The sequence below is a fragment of the Sturnus vulgaris genome, chromosome W, assembly GCF_052056855.1.
Source record: "Sturnus vulgaris isolate bStuVul1 chromosome W, bStuVul1.hap1, whole genome shotgun sequence".
In the NCBI taxonomy this organism is placed as follows: Eukaryota; Metazoa; Chordata; class Aves; order Passeriformes; family Sturnidae; genus Sturnus; species Sturnus vulgaris.
In genome coordinates, this window is record NC_142282.1 from 24,336,066 (window position 1) to 24,357,327 (window position 21,262).

Here is a 21,262-nt window from a genome sequence, read left to right on the forward strand (position 1 = left end):
TCATCAGTGGAGAGATCTCAAAGGGTATTTCTCAGAAGATCGCTCTTTTATAGTCCTTCTCCAAAGCGAGTGGCCTCTGGCCAAGAGGTGGGAAGATTTATGGAATATTGTGTTTTGCTGGAGGAGACAGGTACGGTCAAGCAGTCCTCAGCTGGTGGTAGAACACAACCTCTGGTTGGTGCCATGACAGCACAGTCCAGTGAACACAATACACCAGCACACAATCACGAGCATCCACCTGGCCCGGCCAGTAAACCATTGTTGGGAGTCAGCCTGTGTGGGGGTCCTCGAGGTCTCCTTGCGACGGTCGGGAGGCAAAATAGAGTAGAACTTCGGACCGACCCTTACAGCCCCTGATGTGAGGACGCTGCTATTAGCACCGCATTGCAGGGGCACTTCTCGCTCCTTGACTACGTGCTCAGCGCTCTCCGAATTCGCTGCTAGCTCCACGGTCCTTCTCAGCTGCAAGTAGCAGCGCTCACAGTACTTAGAGCTTCGCATGGACCGAGGACCTGGAGGGATATATCGCCCAAGAAAATGTGCCAGGACAGAGAGGTGTTCTACATTGTCCCTTCTCGTCATCCAGTTTGTACTTCTGCTGCTTCTGCTGTTAGGAATGGCTCCTTGAAAGACGAGCGAGAGCGTCTTTCTGGGTGCATTGCACTGAGTGAGAGCTTGCTAGGGACTTTGCACTCGGAGCCAAGGCAAGAGGGCCTGCTTGTCTGCAGAACTGAGGACAAGCAGTTGGGCAGAGCTGAAACTGACCGCTGGAGTTCAGCTCTGTCTGGACGGCAGAAGGCCAAAAACGAAGCCACAGGGCACCGGGCTTGTGGGAGCAGTGCAGCGAAGAGCACACGAGCAGCCAAAGATCTCCTTCACAATCGCTTTCACTTCTCAGTGCTCTTGCTGCTTGGAAAAGTAGCACCCAGCCGTTGCACGCCAGGGCAAAAGCTGGGGCAGTGCCCTTCCTCACACCTTCGCTGTGGTGTACTCCATGCGAGGAAGAAGAAGTCGACCTTAAAGTAGTCCTCTGTAAGCAGCCCTGAAAGGGCGATTAACACACGGCGTCTCACTGCCCTCCATTCTACATACTTGCAGCTCCCTTTGCTGACTTACAAAAGTTGCTAGCACAGCGGAGGGGGCCAGATTGACGAGGCAGTGCCAAGGTTCACCTTCTGCTTATTGCACGTAAGCCACGTCCAGCTCCTCGCTGCACTCTGCATTTTCATTCTCCACGGCATTTACCGTGGTGCTCTCTGCAACTCGGTGCCTAGAAGTGACCGCCAATGTTTCCACAGCGGGCTGCAAGGGAACCAAGAAGTAGCACAAGCAGCAGTGCTGAGGCTTTTTCTCGGCCCTAAAAATGGGGTCTTCACCTTTTCGTCCGGTCTAGCTCAGGTGTTAGGATGAAGCCTCCTGGGCCCTTGCCTCATAGACCTAAAAAAGATAAGAAAAGAGGCTTTTTTCCCTGATGAAGTTGCAGGGTTTATTTCTCGTGGGTCGCGAGGAAAAGAGGGAGAAAGAGAGCAAGAAAGAGACAGAGGTGAGGGGGTACAGGTCTTTTCTAGGGTCTGAAAAGGGGGGCGGGGAGAAATTGGATCCCAGGCAGCCCTGTATGGCCAGGAGAGGATAGGGACCAAGCTACAGGGCATAGCAGGAGTCATGGAATGTGCCATTTACAATGCACCTAGGAAATGCAATATCTCCCCTTTTTTTGTTTTAAAAAATTGAAAGAAGGATGTTAGTTTCATTTAAATTATGACTTGGCCCACCACCCTGTGAATCCCCAGCCTTTGAACAGTCCATTGAACCAATCTTCAGATTAGGGAAGCATGGATGTTAGGAGCTTTCGAGGTCAGGTCCATACTGCAAAGTCCTTCGAATTCCTGGCACTCATGTCCGTGCAGTAGTAGGAGAAAATTCTATAGCAGCACTATTCTGGAGTGTGTGTGCCAGGTTCATCTAGATGTTTTGATGTGGCTGAAGGACGATTCATGCAGCTGCTAAACTGTTCAGTGTTAACAGGAAGACAACTTGAATGGGGTTCATCACAGGACCTAGAGAAGGGAAGCTTTCCTCTAAAAGGAAAGAGAAACATTGTAAAACCTATTAAAAGTTTCTATCTGCTGGAATGTCATCCTTTAGGAGGATTTCTTTTTCTTTTTTCTGGTGGCGTCTTCTTTTTGTAGCCACACCCACCTGTTTCTCGATCCCCTCAGTAGGAGCAGGATGTTTGGGGACATACTGTTTCACCCACTTTTGGGGAATCCACCGAGGGCCTGAGGGAGTGGATACGCACGCATAGCCACGCCCCCAGGTAACAAGCTCATAGGGACCTTTGATTTCCCCAGTTTCCGGGTCCCTAATCAAGACTGGAGGATGTTGGGATAACTTGAACTGTTTACCACTGTTAAAGTGACGTACCACAGGTGGACTCATGATCTCAAATGAACAATTCAGGAAATTGATAGTAAACATGGCTTTGCAGAGCTTCTGCTGTGGAGACATCCACACAGTTGAACTGCTCTATTTAGCCAAAACCTGCTTGAGCATCTGATTGGCTCGCTCAACTACACCTTGGCCTGTGGGGAAGTGGGAGGTGCCAGTTTTATGTTCCACTCCCCACTGCTGGACGAATTCCAGGAATTCCTTGGACTTATACTCTGTGCCCTGATCAGTTAAGATTTCCTTAGGGATCCCCAATACTGAAAAGGCTTGCACTAGGTGTGTTTTTGGCGTGCATTGCCCTTGCTCCTGTGTGGGCAGAGGCATAGACTGCGCCTGAATATGTGTCAATGCTAACATGCACATATTTGAGGTGACCAAAACTAGGAATGTGTGTGATGTCTGTCTGCCATACCTCACAACTGCCAAGACCTCGGGGGTTAACCCCCATGCCTATTGAGGGCATGGTGTGCAGCTGACAGTTGGGACAGGTGGCCACAATGGCTCGAGCCTGACTCTGTGTTAGCTGGAACTGACGCATTAGACCTGGTGCATTTTGGTGATACTTCTGGTGCCTCAGCTTTGCCTGTTGGAGGATGTCAGGAAGGCGTGCTTGTTCTGCTGGGGTTGCAAGGGAGTCTGCCTGATGGTTCCCTTCTGCAATTTCGCCTGGCAAATCTGTGTGTGATCTCACATGTATCACATAGAACATATGTTCTCTATGAGAAATCAAATAAATTAGTTTGGAAAGCAACCTGAAAAGCTGCTCATTTTTGATGTCTCTGAGCACTGCCTGCTCTGCCGGGGACACTATCCCTGCTACATAGGCTGAGTCTCTTACCAAGTTTATTGGCTCTGAGAACTTCTCAAAGGCTCTCACGACTGCTTCCAGTTCAGCTATTTGGGGTGATCCCTCCAGAATATCAATATCAGCTTCCCAATGCTGAGTTTGAGGATCTCGCCAAGTCATCAGCAACTTGTGGGATGCCCCGGATGCATCTGTGAACACTGTGAGAGCTTTGAGTGGTCTCTGACTCCTCACGAGGAATGAGGTGGAATTCCTCATTAAACAGCTTGTGAGACGGGGCATGGACTGATATTTGTCCTCTGTAGCTGTCCAGGGATAATTGGAGACTGGCGTTGCTCTGGAGCAAGTGCTCAAACAACTCTTTAGTCAATCTTTCAGGAGAGTTCCTCCCCTCCTCAGACAGTTTGACTGGGAAGTGAATACATGTGAAGTCAAAAACAGCTAGTTCATACAGTCTCACACTTGCTTTCTGAATCAGCTGAGCTATTAACTCTTATGGCTTAGTGATAGTTTTGGATCTTTGGTGGGAGAGGAAGACCCACTCTATGATTAAGAGTGACTCTCTCTGCCCCTGGATCCATTGGAATATTAACCCGTGTAAGTGTGGAAGTTTTCCTAGGACAATGAATTTGAAGGGCAGCTCGGGCTGGTAACGGTGAGCTTGCCTCTCTCCTAAAGTCTTTTGTACCTTTTCGATTGCCATCTTTGTCTCTGGGGTCAGTTCCCTGGGAGAAAGCAGCTCTCTCTCCCCCTTCAATAAATTGAAGAGAGGTTCTAGGTCCTCATTAGTGAGGCCTAGCCAGGGCCTAACCCAATTCAATGACCCACACAGGGAATGGAGATCTGCTAAGGTTTTTGGATTACAATTAATTTCCAATTTCTGCGGAACAATGGTCCGTGCAGTAATTTCCAAGCCCAGGTACTTCCAAGGGGGCATCCTTTGGACTTTGTCCTCCTGCAATTCAAATCCAGCAGAGGTTAAAACTTTAACCACTAGGTCAAGTGTGTCTTGGAGTAGAGAGTTATCGGGGGCACACACAAGCACATCATCCATGTAATGAAGGATGATGGCCTCGCCTCTCTGGGCATGCACCTGGGACAGCAATGAGGCCACATGCCACTGGCAAATGGAGGGACTACATTTTAATCCCTGGGGCAAAACCTTCCAGTGGTAGCGCTTCATTGGGGCTTCTCGATTGATGGTAGGAACCGAGAAGGAGAACCGTGGGGGATCCTCTGGGTGTAGGGGAATGTGGAAGAAACAGTCCCTGATGTCTAGAACAGCCCATTGCCAATCTCTAGCAAGCATTGTTGGAGAAGGCATTCCAGGTTGGAGAGACCCCATGTCCTCAATTACTTTGTTTATTTCCCGGAGGTCATGGGGCAGCCTCCACTTGTCCTTCCCCGGTTTCTTTATCACAAAAACCAGAAAATTCCACGCACTTGTGGTCTCCTCTATGTGGCCTTTAGCCAATTGCTCCTCCACAAGCTCCTCAAGCCCCCTGAGCTTTTCCTTACTCATCGGCCACTGTGCTACCCACTTTGGGGTATCATCTAGCCATTTCAGCTTTTGGGTAGGGCGCTCTACAGTGGCCGCCTCTAAAAATCCCGAAGAGTTTTAGGAATAATCAATTTCACCCCCCACTGGTGTTGCCCGATGCCCCAAACAGAACACAAACTAACAGAGTTAGTTTATGCGGTGCTTTATTCAGGGCCCGGGGAACCTGCGGACTAGCATCCAAAGTCAGGATCCCACAGTTCCCTTTTTCGTCAGTTTTTATACCTTTTTACAAAGTAGTCTACGTGCAGAGGTACACATTCTTCAAGACAATACAGATACATAAATCTTGTAGGTATTATTCCTAAAAGTTATAAATTCTGCATGCTTGTCTTATTCAAAACTATAGGCTACCCCCCTTTAATCCCCCTTGCATGTTTTCCCATCACCAGAACCCTTTATTTATTATTATACTTTAGCCTTATCTTGAAAGTTTCTAAATGTTCTATATGCTCTATTAAATTATTTAATTATCTTTAATTATCTTTAATTATTGTTTTCACAGTCCCCAGCTCATTCCCAGGGCGGGTTCCCAGGGCCTGTCCGAGAACTGCAGTTTTCTAAGCCTTAGCATGACTACTACTATATCTACATTAGTCCTTTTTCTCATTATTTCGGTATCAACTCCCCCCTTTTGAGCATTCTTCAGGTTTTCTGCAAGGATGCTCAATTCTTCAAGTTATGGTTTCTAAGTCGGATGGTGAGTCTTCTTTTCGAGTTGGCAGGATTACTTCTTTCCGGGTCAGTGCTCTCATAACACGTCGAGTATGAGTTCCTTCTCTGGCAATCATTCCTAAAAGACATCTATACATAATCATGCATACTACAATAATCAATACAATCATTATTACATATTGTACAATTGATGATATCCAACCAGAGACTTGGATTCCTAGGGAGCTAAACAGTGCTCCTACCCAGTTATGTTCAGCTTCCTCCTGGACTTCATGCACTTTTGTTTCAATTTGTTCTAATTGACTTATGTCTTTTTCTACTTCTTCTGTGACATTTGGGATATGTACACAGCAATGGTCAACCTTTCCTTGGAGGTACCCACAGACTCCATGTTCTTTTAATAAAAGCAAATCTAATGCCATTCTATTTTGAATTGTCATTCTTGTCGTTGCCTGCAACTGTAAGTTTAGATCCCTAAATCCTTTCTTTGTAACTGCGGCTAGCCTCTCAGTTTGTCCTAATAATTTGTACAGCATCTCCCGGTTTCTATATGTAGAAATTGGTGCAAACAAGGACTCCAATACCCATCCAAATTTAACTCCTGATGAGGGTTCATGCCATTCATCTTCATCTCCCAATCCTAGTTCTTCTGCCACTTCATTTGTTTCTCTCTTTGTTAGTGACTGCATCTCTTTCTGCGTTAATTTAGACTGTTTCCAAAAAGGGCAAAGTGTAGGGACTCCTAAAGTAATCTGTGTGACTGGGCCATTAATAGGCATATGAATAGTCCACTGTCCGTGCCCCATTACCCACACTGAATGCCCTGGACTCCTGATGGTAGTCATCTGACAATCTTTCCATGCCCCTTTTATTTCACCTGTTATTGTATGATTATACCTTTGACATTCACAGCCGCATTTTAATAGTATCCGTACAGGCACTAAACCAATCTGGGATTCAGGGGTATCACAGGTGATGATTTTGCTACAATTCCAGCTAGGTGTGAGGGTCACTCGATCCCGTCTTACTGTTTCAGTTCCTAACACTCCTAGATGTTCTTGCTCTCTCTGGCCTGACCATTCAACACACCAATGTACTGGTCCTATGTAACTGTAAGGTTCTAACAAACTAGGACACCAAATCGTTTTCCAATGTTCCCATTCTTCCTTCCCTTCTTGGCATACTCTCTCATAAGAAAATTCTGTGACTGGTTTTTGTCTTTTTTGTCTTATGTCATAAGTACACCATCCTACATTCTTGAACCGTCCAATTCTTGTAAAAACTGGATTTAGTAATTTTAGGCACTCACTCTTTTGTCCCGGTGTTGACCATTTCCCTCGAACTGTATAGGTTTCCTCTATCATCTTAGTATGATTCCGTACTTCTTTATTACATCTTTTTGTCCCATTTATAGTTACTGGAGGCATTTCCCCAACGGGAATGATGCCCCATGGTATTGGATCTCCCGCCGCTTTAGGTAAAGGTAAACATGCAGTGATGGACGTAGTATTTTGTACTTGTCCAAAATCTCTAACTAATCCCACTATTAAATTTTCTTGTCCCAATTCTTGTTGTGTTTTTCCAGCTTCTGTCACCTGCCATGTTCTCCCATTCTCTTTTAGAATACCTACATTTATGTTCCCATAATCAAAACTTTCTCTAATCCCCACAATGCATGAGAATTGTCCTACCTGATCAGCTTGCATATGAGATATTGTCAATGTGGTGTTACCTCTTTGCTGTTCCATATCCCAAAGTGTCACAATTCCTTCTGTAAATACCTCGTCTGTGGTGATTTGTCTCCAGGCTGCATGTACTTCTTTTAATCCAGTTCTCTGGTTGTCAGAAAACAAACAGGTTAAATTTACTCCCGCACCCTCAGGCACCATTACATCTGTCTCCGGAACTGTAATTTTTAACAAACGCTTCTCCCACCTGCATTATACAGACTAATGTTAAAAAAAACTAAGGCCTTGCCCTGAACACCAGCTTTGTTGCTGACAGAGGCTGTACTTCCCATCTTGACGGGACCTTCTTGATTCGAGTGTAGTGAATCCAGTTTTCGATCCCTTGGACTTTCACTGCCGTGTAGGTAGTCATGATCACCTGGTGAGGACCGTCCCATACTTCTTTCAAGGGTTCCGTATTCCAGTTTTTCACATATACTTGATCTCCTGGCTGTATGTCATGGACAGGATTCTCCAAGGGCAGAGGCCGGTTCCACTGCAATGCTCCTCGCAGCGCTGTAAGGACTTTATTTAAAGACAAAATGTAACTCAACAATATTTGATCTCCTACTAAGTGAGGGTCCCCTTTGTAGGTTGTAGCATGATATGGTTTGCCATACAAAATTTCGTATGGACTTACTCCTATCCTTTCTCTGGGTTTAATCCTAATTCTTAGCAAGGCTAGAGGTAGTGCCTGACGCCAATGTATCTTCGCTTCCTGACAAATTTTCTTAATCTGCCCTTTTAATGTCTGATTCATCCGTTCCACTTGGCCACTAGATTGTGGTCTCCAGGGCGTATGGAGATTCCAAACTATCCCTAACACTCTGGCTACCTCTTGGACAACTCTAGCTACAAAGTGAGGTCCTCTATCTGAGGACATTCCTAATGGGATTCCAAATCTAGGGATGATTTCCCGTAGTAAAGTTTTAATTACTTCCTTTGCTTGGTTAGTCCTGCATGGGAAGGCTTCTGGCCACCCTGAAAAGGTACACACATACACCAGTAAATAACGGTACCCTTGTGCTTTTGGTAGCTCTGAGAAATCTATTTGCCAATAGTCTCCTGGTTGCGGCCCCACTTGTAACTTTCCTAGTTGTATTTGCCTTCGTGTCACTGGGTTATTTTTAATACAGACTGGACACATGGCGTTAATCCGTTTTGCCATTGTTAACATCTGATTGGAAATCATCTCACATTTTAAAAATTGTACCAATGCGTCTGCTCCCCAATGGCACTTGTTATGTTCGATTTCTAAAATTGTTTTCATTACTTTTGTTGGCAATACAACCTGACCTTCAGCTGTGACATACCATCCTTTTTCGTTCTTCTGGGCCTGAACAAATTGAGCAAGCTTCTCATCTTCATGTGTATACCATGGTTTCTGCTCAAGAAAAGAAGTGGCAGGGTTAATTCGCACTGGCAATAAAGCTAATTGTGTCCATACCTCTCGAGCAACCTGTTTGGCAACTCTGTCAGCCAGCTGGTTTCCTTGGAACGCTTTTCCCTCTTCCTTTTGATGTCCTTTTACATGCATCACTGCTACTGCCTGAGGTTTATGCACTGCTTCCAATAGTGCTAATATTTGTTCTTTGTGCTTAATTTCTGATCCTTGAGAATTCAACAGTCCTCTTTCTTTCCACAGTGCTCCATGTACATGTATTACTCCAAAGGCATATTTTGAATCAGTCCAAATGTTTACTCTTTTCCCCTGACTCAATTCTAAGGCTCTTACCAGAGCTTGTATCTCGGCTTTCTGGGCTGAAGTTCCCAGGGTTAAAGCTCGAGCTTCTATTATTTGTGTCAAAGTCACTACTGAGTATCCCGCATACCTGGTTCCGTTTTCCACAAAGCTGGATCCATCTGTAAACAGTTCCCATTCCGGATTTCCCAACGGCTCATCTTTCAGGTCCTTCCGGCTGGCATACACCTGTTCAATGATTTCTACGCAATCATGTGTCAATTCGCCTCCTTCTTCCTGGCTGCTGCTCCTAAGAAATTCTGCTGGATTGAGATGATTGGTTATTTTTAATTCAATGTCATCCTGTTCTAGGAGGAGTGCCTGATATTGTAACATGCGACTCGAGGAGAGCCAATGCCCCCCTTTTTGTTCCAAAACTGCAATGACCATATGGGGAACAAATACTTCCATCCTTTTTCCCAAAGTCAATTTTTTGGCTTCTCGAATTAGGAGCACTGTTGCTGCCACAGCCCTAAGACAACTGGGCCATCCGGCACTTACAGAGTCTAGCTGCTTTGAGAAGTACCCCACAGGGCGCTTCCATGAGCCAAATTTTTGGGTGAGAACCCCTATTGCCAGTCTCTGTCTCTCATTTACGTATAGTTGAAAAGGTTTTGTGAGATCTGGCAATCCTAGTGCTGGGGCTTCCTTTAAAGCTTGTTTCAGACTCTGAAATGCCTTTTCTTGCGTTTGTCCCCACTGAAACACAGGGCTTTTGGCTGCTTCATACAAGGGTTTTGCTTTCAGTCCAAATTCCGGAATCCACAAGCGGCACCACCCTATCATGCCCAAAAAGGATCTTAACTCTTGTGGATTTCGTGGTGTGGGTATGGTGCAAATTGCTTGTACTCGATTGATTCCTAACTTTCGCACCCCTTGTGAAATTTCGCAGCCTAAGTAAATCACTTGGGTTCTTACCAGCTGATCTTTTTCTTTCGATACTCGGTATCCAGCTTGTCCCAGCATATTAAGTAATTCAATGGTGAGTCTAAGGCAAACATCCTTTTCTGCGGAGGCTGTAAAGATATCATCAACATATTGTAGGAGAACATATAAAAAAGGTGATTCTTTTACCTGAGTCATCTTCCATTCTTCTAACTCTCGAGCCAATTGATTTCTAAAAATAGTTGGTGAGTTTTTGAATCCTTGTGGTAGACGCGTCCAGGTGAGCTGCTTCTTGCGTCCCGTGTCTGGGTTCTCCCACTCAAAGGCAAAGTATTTCCTACTTTCAAGTGCCAAGGGGATACAGAAAAATGCATCTTTCAAATCAATCACTGTGAACCACTTAAACTTTTCCGACACAGCTGTCAACAATGTATACGGATTAGCTACTACTGGGTGTATATCTTTAGTGATATTATTAATTGCTCTTAAATCTTGAACTAATCTATACTTACCATTTGGCTTTCTAACTGGGAATATCGGAGTATTGAATTCTGACTCACATTCCTGTAAAATTCCTAAGCTAAGAAATTGTTCAATCATAGGTGCTATTCCTATTCGTGCTTCCAATTTCAAAGGATATTGTTTTACCCTTACTGGGGAGGCTCCTTCTTTTAGTTCTATTACAACCGGTTGTGCCGCTTTTGATTTTCCAGGTACTCCTGTTTCCCATACCCATGGTACTACAGCTTGCTCTATTTCTTGTGGTATTTCTACTGCTTCTACTTCTTTCACTACAAACAGCTTAGCAATATTCTCCTCGGGAAATTCCAATCTTACTCTACCTTTTTCAAATATTATCTTTGCTTCTAACATTGACAATAAATCCCTCCCAAATAGTGATTCTGGGCTATTTGGCATATATAAAAATCGATGGTCAAATTCCTTCCCCCCAAATTTTATATCTAATGGCTGCAAAAATGTTCGTTCCTCAACTTGTCCCGTAACTCCCACTACTTGAATAGTAGAATCACTCAAAGGTCCTATCTTAGTGTTGACAGCTGAGAATGATGCCCCAGTATCTACTCTAAATTCTAACGGTTCCCCATCTACTTCCATTATTACCTTTAAATCCTGGTCTAGTCAGCTCTGATTCTGGTAATTCCCCATCATAAAGGCCTGGGCGACACCTTGTGGATTTCCCGGGAAAGCACCTGTATTATTCATCAGTCCCTGATTTCCATCCCCACTGGCTATAATTCCTCCCCCAAAACCCATTCCTTGGTTGAGAGGACACTCATTTTTCCATTGTCCTCTATTTTTACATAGAGCACATTGATCTATCCCCAGCTGCATTCTTCCTCTTCCCATATTCAATTGTCCCATGAGTCCTCCCACCCCCATTGGCATTTCCCCCTTTGCTATTCCTCTTCCCCTTCCTCGTCCACGTCCACAGCTCCCTCCTCTCATATTATTTCCAGCCACTTGCTGTAACACCGCTAACATAGTAGCCTGTTGTTGTCGGAGAAGGGAGACGCGGACACCAGGTGGTCATCAGCAAAGTCTCGTTTATTGATACGCAGAGTGGCGATTAAATACAATGCTTAATTAGCTCATGCATAGTGCAAAATCTTAGCTCCTCATTGGTCTAGATGTGCTGCTTAGCTAAGCACTTCGGCATTCATGTCTTTCTCAATTCTACGTGCCTTCCTTATCTCAAGGACACTGTATCCTTGAGACTGAGGCCTACTTTGCTAGCCTCACCAAGTTGATCTGACTATGGCCTTTCTCTTCTAGCCATTCCTGCACCAGGCTCTCTACACTTCCCCCGTTTTCTTTTTGAGCTAGAAGAGTGGCATGCCAAGCTTTGCTAACAGTCTTTTGAATAAAATTTTGTAAGCAAGTTATCAAGCAAGGTAGCAATAAAGCTAAGCACAAGAATATACCTAACACCATAATAGCATACTTAATAACGGTTCGAATCCATCCCCCAAGACCTAGGCTTTTTAACCACTCGTCGATGCCCCAACCATCTTCTTCTTTTAGGTTGTGTAATTTCTGCTGCATGTCTTGTATCTTTTTGTGGATGGACTCAGAGTGGTCAGATAAATTCATGCAGCACATTCCCTCGAACTCCTCGCAACCATGCCCCTAAGCTAGGAGTAGGAAGTCAATGGCTGCTCTGTTTTGCAATACTGCGTGGTTCACGCTTGAGACATCCTTGGCCATCATGTCTAACACCTGAGAGGTGGTATTGAGTTCATCTTTTGCCCAGCACCCTAATTTCTTGGCCAGGGTCATAGCTTTGAGGGCTGCTGCCCCGGGGAGGAGTGTGGCAACCGCTACCTGTGTGAAATCATTCCAAAAGTTTGGTTGCCCTATGTCGGCGCAGTCAAGATCGTGTAAGCTGCGTTTCTGTCTCCCTGCACTTTCGTTCCTTGCGAGTTGCATGAGGGTAGTTACATTGGGGTGAAACATGTTTAGTTTTCCTAGATAGCAAGGCCCCCCTTGAGGCCTCGTGGGGATGCCATTCCAAGCACGGTCCCCACAAATTAAAAATATACCTGGGGGCAATGCCTTGGCCTTGGTGATGTTACTACCGTTGCAATTGGAGTAAAGCTGGAGAGAGATGGTGTCTGACTGAAGGTTAGAGTCAAGGGTTGCCCAATACTTACGGTTCCGGTTCCAGTCCCCCGGATTCTGTGGCACAAAACTAAACCACCCTCCTGTTTTGCTCCCTATAGTGGTACTAGTGCTCCCAAAGAGGTCAAGCTCTTCCGGAGGAGAGGCTAGAGTCTGGTTTAGGGCCAAGACAATTTTGCATTGCCAACACCCATTGTGCTGTGCTGGGTCGCTGCCAGATGGAGCACAGGCCTCCGTTAGATTCCCATCACTTAAGGTGGTTAGAGTTTTGTTGGCCACGTATCCCTCGAACTCTCCTGGCCTCCATACTGGCAACCCTACTAGGCAGGTTCTAAAAGGATTTTGTACTCCCCCTAGACTTAAGCAGATTGATTCTTGCTTTGTTATGTTAGCGAATGTTACCCATACGTTCTCCCGAGGCGCATGCTGCATTGGAAAAGATTTTGTGCGAGCAAAGTTAGCAAGCATAAGCAGTGCAATGATCATCATTTTGATTTCTTTGGCGGCCTATTCTTTTTACGCCCTGTATTGCTCCTTGTTATCTGCAGTTGTTTCACCTTTTCTATACTCTGATTCAATACCTCCTCTGGGTCTGTACCGGGCTTAACTGGTCCTACCCGAGGCCAAGGCAGGTGCGGCACCCTGTGTCTGCACCTCGCAGCGACAATGTGCGAGGTCGCACTGATGTGCTGCCTTCGAATCCAATTGGTAAGTTCCCACCGGGCCCAGGCTAACAGGAGCTGTTCTGGCGTTTCGTATACGTTCCGAATCTGTGCATAAGGCACTCCTGCTTCTCTTTCTAGGGCCAGGCCCCAATCTGACTCTCTTAGATCGTCACTTTGACACCTCCAGCACCACAAACTAAACACCGTTCTCTGTTCCACCCACGAGCAGTCCCCACAGCCCCCGCACTTTAGAGCTATCCAAGCCTCACACCACGGCCCCCCACACGCACAACAAGGACGGCTGCTGAGAGGCTGTTCTTCTTGGTGGGCGTGGCTCTCAATCCAATCAGCCCAATTCGGTGGCGACTGCTTTAGCGCTTCACGGGCGGCGCTGCTATAGCGTCCCAGCTTCGCTAAATAAGGCTGTAAGGTCACCGTCAGCTTCTGCTGGATCCGCTCCTGATCGACTGGAGCCAGCTGCCTCCTCAGGAATCTTTCCACCAGTTCGGTCATCTAGGACGGGCTTCACCCACCTAGCAGGGACCCAAACTGTTCCTGTGGGGGTAGAAACACAAACATAACCCCTACCCCAGTATATTACTTCAGCAGGGCCATTCCATATTCCTGTCTTAGGATCCCGGTACTTTACCCGCGCCTTTGCGCCCTCTTCCTTGTGACCTTTCCTTTTCCCTCTATGCCTGATTGCAGGCGGCTCAGATTCATCCCCAAACACACACAAATAATTCATCACATAGAGAACTTTAGCTAATCTTTCCTGTGGATCACCTATGGACTTGTGTTTGAGTAAATATTGTTTGAGTGTCCCATTAGCTCTTTCTACTATAGCCTGTCCCGTGGGTGAGTGTGGTACTCCTGTAATATGTCTGATTCCCCAGAGTCTCATAAACTGACTTACTTTCCCACTGACATATGCAGGTCCGTTGTCGGTCTTTACTTCCTTAGGCGTTCCCATAACTGCAAAGCAACTTGTCAGGTGTCTAATTACATGGATTGCCTTTTCCCCTGTCTGCGCTGTAGCCCAGACATATTTACTATAAGTATCTATCGTAACGTGCACATACTTGAGCCTCCCAAACTCTGCTACGTGTGTGACGTCCATCTGCCAAATTTCGTTACTCTCTAGACCCCGAGGGTTTACCCCACACCCAAGGCCTACCCCACTATTGTGATGACTGCAGGTGGGGCAGGCTCTCACTATTGCCTTAGCCTCTTGCATGCCTATTTTGAACTCACGCACCAATCCTCTAGCATTTTGGTGAAATCGTGTGTGTGACTCCCTTGCTTCAATCCCCCTGTCATCAGCTACATTCATAACCAGTCTATCCGCCCTGGCGTTGCCTTCTCCCAAGCCTACGTCCCACTTATGACTCCTGATGTGTATTATACAATAAGGCTTGAACCTTGCTCCTACTGCTCGCTTTAGCTGCAGCAAGAGTTCATAGAGTCTCTTGTTCTGCACCTCTTTCACAGAGGCGTCCTCAATTCTCTGTGCTACTCCTGCTACATAAAATGAGTCAGTGACCACATTCAAAGGCCCTTGCAGTTCACTTAGTGCCCACACAACGGCAAGCAATTCCAATGTTTGTAAGCTGTCCTCTGGGGCTGCATCTATTGTTTTATTCCTCCACCGAGGGCCTTCTTTCCAGGTGATTGCTGCTCTTCTCGTCTTTTTCCCGGCATCCGTGAAGGCTGTGGTGGCGCCCACTATCGGCTGCTCCGATCGTAGTGGCTTCGCTATCCAGTCCCAATTTCCTAGCCACTGAAGGTGACGTGGCATCAGCGGTCCGGTGTGGATGGCTGCTCCGACTTCCAGCAAGGCCGTTTGTAGATCTCCTGAATTGAGGAGGTACCAATCTAAGTCCTCCTTTTTCATGGGCAAATAAATCACTGTCGGGCTTAGTCCGGTGATTTCCATAATCCTTACCCGACCCTTACGAATCAAGGTGGCTACTTGTTCGATTTTTGTGCTGATTGTCCTTTTTGCTTGTAAAGGTGGGGTTATCCATTCTAGTACCCGTGTCTCCCGCATTTTCTTTTGTAGCTGTGTGAGTGCACCGAGTAGGTGGTTGGCAGTACTCCAGATGGTAAGATCGATGGGCGAGGAGATATCTCGGCGGGAGACAAACCCCTCATCGATGCAGCGTATAATACCCTTGAGGGCTTCATGTTGTTGCGGGGTCACGGTTACGGGTGCGGTTGGGTTAGTTCCTTTAAGTAGTGGCCTGAGGGAGTCTAGCAAGGAGTTGGGTATCCCAACAATCGGCTTGAGCCATTGCAGATCTCCTAGCAGTCGCTGTGCCTCATTTAGAGTGGTGATCTTTGTTGCAAGCTGGAGCTTTTGCGGCCGTACGATTTGGCCTGTGATAGACCACCCCAAGTACCTCCATGGTGTGGATCGCTGTATTTTTTCTTGAGCTATTATGAGGGATGCCTTTGCTAGGGTGCTTTGAATCTCCTGCATCTGAGTGTCTGTAAATGCTGATTCTTGAGCAAAGAGGATATCATCCATATAATGATAAATAATTGTGTTGGGCCACTGTATCCTCGATGGTTGTAATGCAGCATCAACATACAGTTGGCACAGGGTAGGCGAGTTCTTCATTCCTTGTGGAAGAACAGTCCATTCATACCGTTTATCAGGTTCTCCTCTGTTTATTGCTGGTAGGGTGAACGCAAATCTTTTAGTATCTTGAGGGTGTAAGGCTATAGTGAAGAAGCAGTCCTTTAGATCAATGATTAGAAGAGGCCAATGCTGTGGGAGCATTGCTGGGTTGGGGAGGCCTGGCTGTAATGCCCCCATCGCCTCCATCTGATCATTTACTGCTCTTAAATCGTGCAGAAGACGATATTTTCCTGACTTCTTTTTGATCACAAAAATTGGCGTGTTCCATGGGCTTGTCGAGAGTTTCAAATGTCCTTGTTGGAATTGTTCTTTTACGAGTTGATGTGCTTGTATTAGACTTTCCCTTTTTAGAGGCCATTGCTTAACCATTACTGGTTCATTGGTAGTCCAGGTGATTGGGATCGGGAAAGTCCAAGCAATGGCAATTACCCCAAAGGGTGCTCGTTGGATAAAACGACCCCCATCTGAGCCAAGATGTCCCTTCCAATCAAGCAATGTACCGATGGCGGTAACGCAACTACGGACAACACAGTCACCAAATCTTGCCCATCTACAGTAACCTTTATTGGGGGCGTTTTTCTGGCGAGGGTGAACCCTCCGACGCCTGTCACGGTATCCGTGGTCTGCAGCGATGGCCAGTTGTGGGGCCATTTTTCTGGAGAGACAATGCTGGTATCTGCCCCAGTGTCTAGGAGTCCCATCATTTCTATTGTCTGTCCTGCATAGGTTAGTTTCACCTTCTTTTTGGGTCTGGTATGGAGATCCATTGTGAGCATAGCAATGCCTGATGATCCGAATCCTTGGTCTCCGCGTGGGGTTTGTCTTTGTGGTTGAACACCCCGGCTCAACTGTGGAAGTGGAATAAATTGAGCAACACGCTGGCCCTTTTCAATTGTAATAGGAGGGAAAGGAGTATATACCATTATTTGTATTTCCCCGGTGTAGTCTGCATCAATGACGCCTGGAAGCACAAACAGCCCTACAATGGAGCTCGACGAGCGTCCCACTATTAGTCCTCCATGATCTTGTCCTTTGATATTTATCGGGCCATAAACTCCAGTTGGAACTTTGGTAGGGCGTATTGTTAGCAAAGATGTTCTTACTGCGGCTGCCAAGTCGAGTCCCAGGCTCCCTGTTGTGGCTGGTTGTAGACAGGAGATGGCGCTGATGTTACGGCGGCTACTTGTGTCCGGGCGCCGCTGCCGGGCGCGCTCCGCCGGGAGTTTCCCGACTTGCGGTGACAAGCTGACGTGTTATGCGTGTTGCTCTGGCAGTTTTGGCACCATACTCCTGGGGCACGGCACTCACGTCGGAAGTGGCCTCCTCCTCCGCATCTGTAGCAGCGCGCCGAGGGAGGTCGGTGATCACCCGACGTGGCTGGGGCCGCTGTAGAAGCACGGAGCGGAGCAAGAGCGGCTAGCACCTGCGACTGTGTGGACTCGGATTGCTTTTGTAGCCCCAAGCCTATTTCTTTTAGTGCACTAACTAGGAAGGCCTGCGCCCCTGACGGCTGCAGTGCCATCCTCTCCAACGCCTCCTCTATTGTCCAATTGGCCCCCAAAGTTGATAATACCCTTTTTGTTGCCTCATTGCTATTCTGCAACGCACATTGCTTTAGCAGCGCCCCTCTCATATACTCTGGGACTCCTGCTTTTTCAATAGCAGCAGCAGCCTTATCTACAAAGTCCCCAAAGGATTCATCTCTTCCCTGTTTTATCCCCATATACATGGGTATGCCTGAGCTATCCTTGACCTGATCGATGGCATTCCTTACCAGACGCATGGCTTCCCTGACCTTATCCGGTCCCGAAATCATTTGAGCCTCTGTCCTGCGGTATTGACCCAATCCCATTAGTTCGTCTATGGTAATTCCAGCTAACGGATCTCCCGGGCCCCTCTGTACTGCAACTGACTCCTGAACAAGAGCCTGCCAATGCGCGTTAAATAGCAACTGCTGATGTTGCGTGAAAATCAGCTTCACTATACTTTTCATATCATTTGGCAACAGCAGGTATGTATCAAACAAGAAATCTAGCATCTGCTTAGCTGGCTCACTCCGGAAACCAAACTGACTCACTGTCTGTCTCAGCTGGGCTAGCAGCTTCCAGTCGGGAGGCGAATACGCTCCCACTTGGACGGCTTGTCCCTGTTGATTTACTCCCTGGGTGTACGTCACAGGAAAGGCCCAGGCTCGTGCTGCACCGACAGCGGCTTCATCCCCGGTGTCCAAGCCGTGTCTAGCCAGCATATTCCACGCCTCCCTCCGCTGTTTAGCCATCTCCTCCCACAGGTCGCTTTCCGCCCCAGGGACAGGGTCTGGCTCAGCCGTAGGCTCGGGGGCGCTAAACTCCAGCCGGCGAGGGGATTTATCACCATAGGGGTGGGGTACCCCGCCCTCTGCAATTTCCTCCGCTGACGCAGCGGCGTCATCCTCCCGTTCTTCTAAGGGAGGTGCAGAGGGCCAGGCGCAGCTGGCCATGTCTGCCATTCCTGCCGCCCCCCCAGCGACAGGTATTTCTACTCTGGTCGTGCTGGGTGCTCGGAGCTCATTATCGCCATACTGAGCATTTCTTTTATATGCCTCTACCGCCTCCTTTGCCGCCCTTCTCTCAGCTTGCTGCTTTAGTAGTGCGTTATGAACTACCCGCCAGATTTTCCCCAGCTTTTTTGCTGTTTTATCATCCTCTAATACCGCCTCCCACAGTGCATCCCCTAACTTACGCCACTCATTCAAATCATGCACGGTGTGAGGGTTAGAGAATAAACCTTTAGCATAACCCCAGGCTAACAACCCCGGTATGTCCTTCCTGGGATTAATTTCTTTCAGCCCTAACTTATCTATATGTACTATAAATAAATCATATGCTGCTTGCCTGTCCATTTTTCGTCGTCAGCGCTGTTGCAACTCTCCGGCTCCGGCAGCACGTATGGCCCAAGACCACCTATGTAGCTCCTGGGGGTGTCTTCCCTACGTCGTTTGACACCGACCCGGTTGCGGCAGGCCCCAACTCTACTTCACCGACCGTGGCGCGTTCTCCCCCGTTTTCTTTTTTAGCGACGGAGGGACGTCGAGGTCACCATTTGTCGGAGAAGGGAGACGCGGACACCAGGTGGTCATCAGCAAAGTCTCGTTTATTGATACGCAGAGTGGCGATTAAATACAATGCTTAATTAGCTCATGCATAGTGCAAAATCTTAGCTCCTCATTGGTCTAGATGTGCTGCTTAGCTAAGCACTTCGGCATTCATGTCTTTCTCAATTCTACGTGCCTTCCTTATCTCAAGGACACTGTATCCTTGAGACTGAGGCCTACTTTGCTAGCCTCACCAAGTTGATCTGACTATGGCCTTTCTCTTCTAGCCATTCCTGCACCAGGCTCTCTACATGTTGTTTCCTGGCCGTTTCTTTTTCCCTGTTATTATATACCTTCCACGCAACTTCCAATAGTTTATCTAAATTCCGAGTATCTTCTCCCTCCAATTTTTGTAATTTCTTTCTAATATCTTCCTGGGACTGCCCCATAAACATTAATGCTAGCTGTAATTTTCCCGATTCTCCCTCAACTTCTAAATTAGTGTATCTACGAGCTGTCTCCTTAAGCCGCTCTAAAAAGGTTGATGGAGACTCATTCTTTTCCTGTCTGACCGAATATAACTTAGACCAATTCAAAGTTTTTGGTATTCCATTCCGTATTCCTTCTGTTAACAAATCCTGATAAGCTTTAAGTCTCCGAGACCCGCCCGTCGAGTTGGGATCCCACTCCGGATCTTCCCTAGGCACTAAGTCATTTACTGTACCATCCGCAAGCCACAACCTAATCATTTCCCGTGCTTTCTCTGTCATGGCTTTAAACACCATTTCCTTTTCAGTAGAATCCATTATTGTGTCTAACAGAACTTGTAAATCATTCCAATCTGGGTTCTGAGTCTTAATTACCATTTTTACCACCCGCGCAGTTCGTTCAGGATCCTCCCGATACGCCCCCGCTGATTGTTTCCAAATTAGCAAATCATTCGGAGAAAAGGGAACTTTCACTATGACCCGTTCCCCCTGCGGCCCGACTGCTTCACGCAGCGGAACCATTAAATGAGCACCTCCTCCCTTTTTCTTCCTTTCTACCTCCCACCGCCCTCTCCGAGCTCTTTCGCATAAGGGGGTTCGTGGTGTATCTGTGGTTTCTATTTTTGCTTTTTGATCCTCCCTTTCTACCTCTAGCATACTTTCTCCACGTTCTTCCATCGGAGGGGCACTAGGGGCTATCAGCAAAGAAACATCCTCTTCAGGTTCCGAAAACTTAACTGAGCATTCCTTCTCTTTCTGCCATCCTTCACAATTCAGGTTTAATGTTTTCAAAACCATGATCCCACACTCCTTTTGCCACTCTGGTTTATCTTTCAAATAATAAAAGAGGTCTAGATACGGTATTTCATCCCATTTTTCATTACTTTGCAGGAAATGCATCAAAGGTGTAATAATGTCAGGATTCAGTGTACCGTTCTGTAGAGAGCCTGGTGCAGGAATAGCTGGAAGAAAAAGGCCATAGTCAGATCAACTTAGTAAAGCTAGCAAAGTGGGCCTCAGTCTCACGGATACAGTGTCCTTGAGATAGGAAAGGCACGCAGAATTGAGAAAAACATGAATGCCGAAGTGCTTAGCTAAGTCACACATCTCAACCAATGATGAGCTCAGATTTTGCACTATGCATGAGCTAATTAAGCACTGTATTTAATCGCCACTCTGCGTATCAATAAACGAGACTTTGCTGATGACCATATGGTGTCCGCGTCTCCCTTCTCCGACAAATGGTGAACCCCGACGTGCCTCCGTCGCTGAAAAAGAAAACGGGGGAGAACGCGCCACGGTCGGTGAAGTAGAGTTGGGGCCTGCTGCAACCGGGTCGGTGTCAAACGACGTAGGGAAGACACCCCCAGGAGCCATAAAGGTGGTCCTGGGCCATACGTGCTGCCGAAGCCGGAGAGTTGCAACAGCGCTGACGACAAAAAATGGACAGGCAAGCAGCATATGATTTATTTTTAGTACATATAGATAAGTTAGGGTTAAAAGAGATTAATCCCAGGAAGGACATACCGGGGTTGTTAGTCTGGGGTTATGCTAAAGGTTTATTCTCTAACCCTCACACCGTGCATGATTTAAATGAGTGGCGTAAGTTAGGGGATGCACTGTGGGAGGCGGTATTAGAGGATGATAAAACAGCAAAAAAGCTGGGAAAGATCTGGCGGGTAGTTCATAACGCACTACTGAAGCAGCAGGCGGAGAGAAGGGCGGCTCGGGAGGCAGTAGAGGCATATAAAAGAAATGCTCAGTATGGTGATAATGAGCCCCGAGCACCCAGCACGACCAGAGTAGAAATACCTATCTCTGGGGAGACAGCAGGAATGACAGACATGGCTAGCTGCGCTTGGCCCTCGGCACCCCCCTTAGAAGAGCTTGAGGAGGATTCCGCCACGGCGGCG

At 47.0% G+C, this 21,262-nt stretch overlaps 1 protein-coding gene across 1 annotated transcript in view; it reads right to left on the reverse strand.

The window, feature by feature from the left end:
- The window catches only part of LOC148220043 (endogenous retrovirus group K member 8 Gag polyprotein-like), a 119,672-nt gene extending 99,645 nt beyond the window's left edge, over positions 1-20,027 (reverse strand). The window contains exons 1-2 of the mRNA XM_088155771.1: positions 20,009-20,027; positions 17,077-18,230 (exon numbers count right to left, since the gene is read on the reverse strand). Coding sequence (XP_088011897.1) covers positions 17,077-18,230; positions 20,009-20,027 — 1,173 coding nt within the window. The remainder of the gene's footprint in view (positions 1-17,076; positions 18,231-20,008) is intronic.
- Between the last annotated feature and the right edge of the window lie 1,235 nt (positions 20,028-21,262).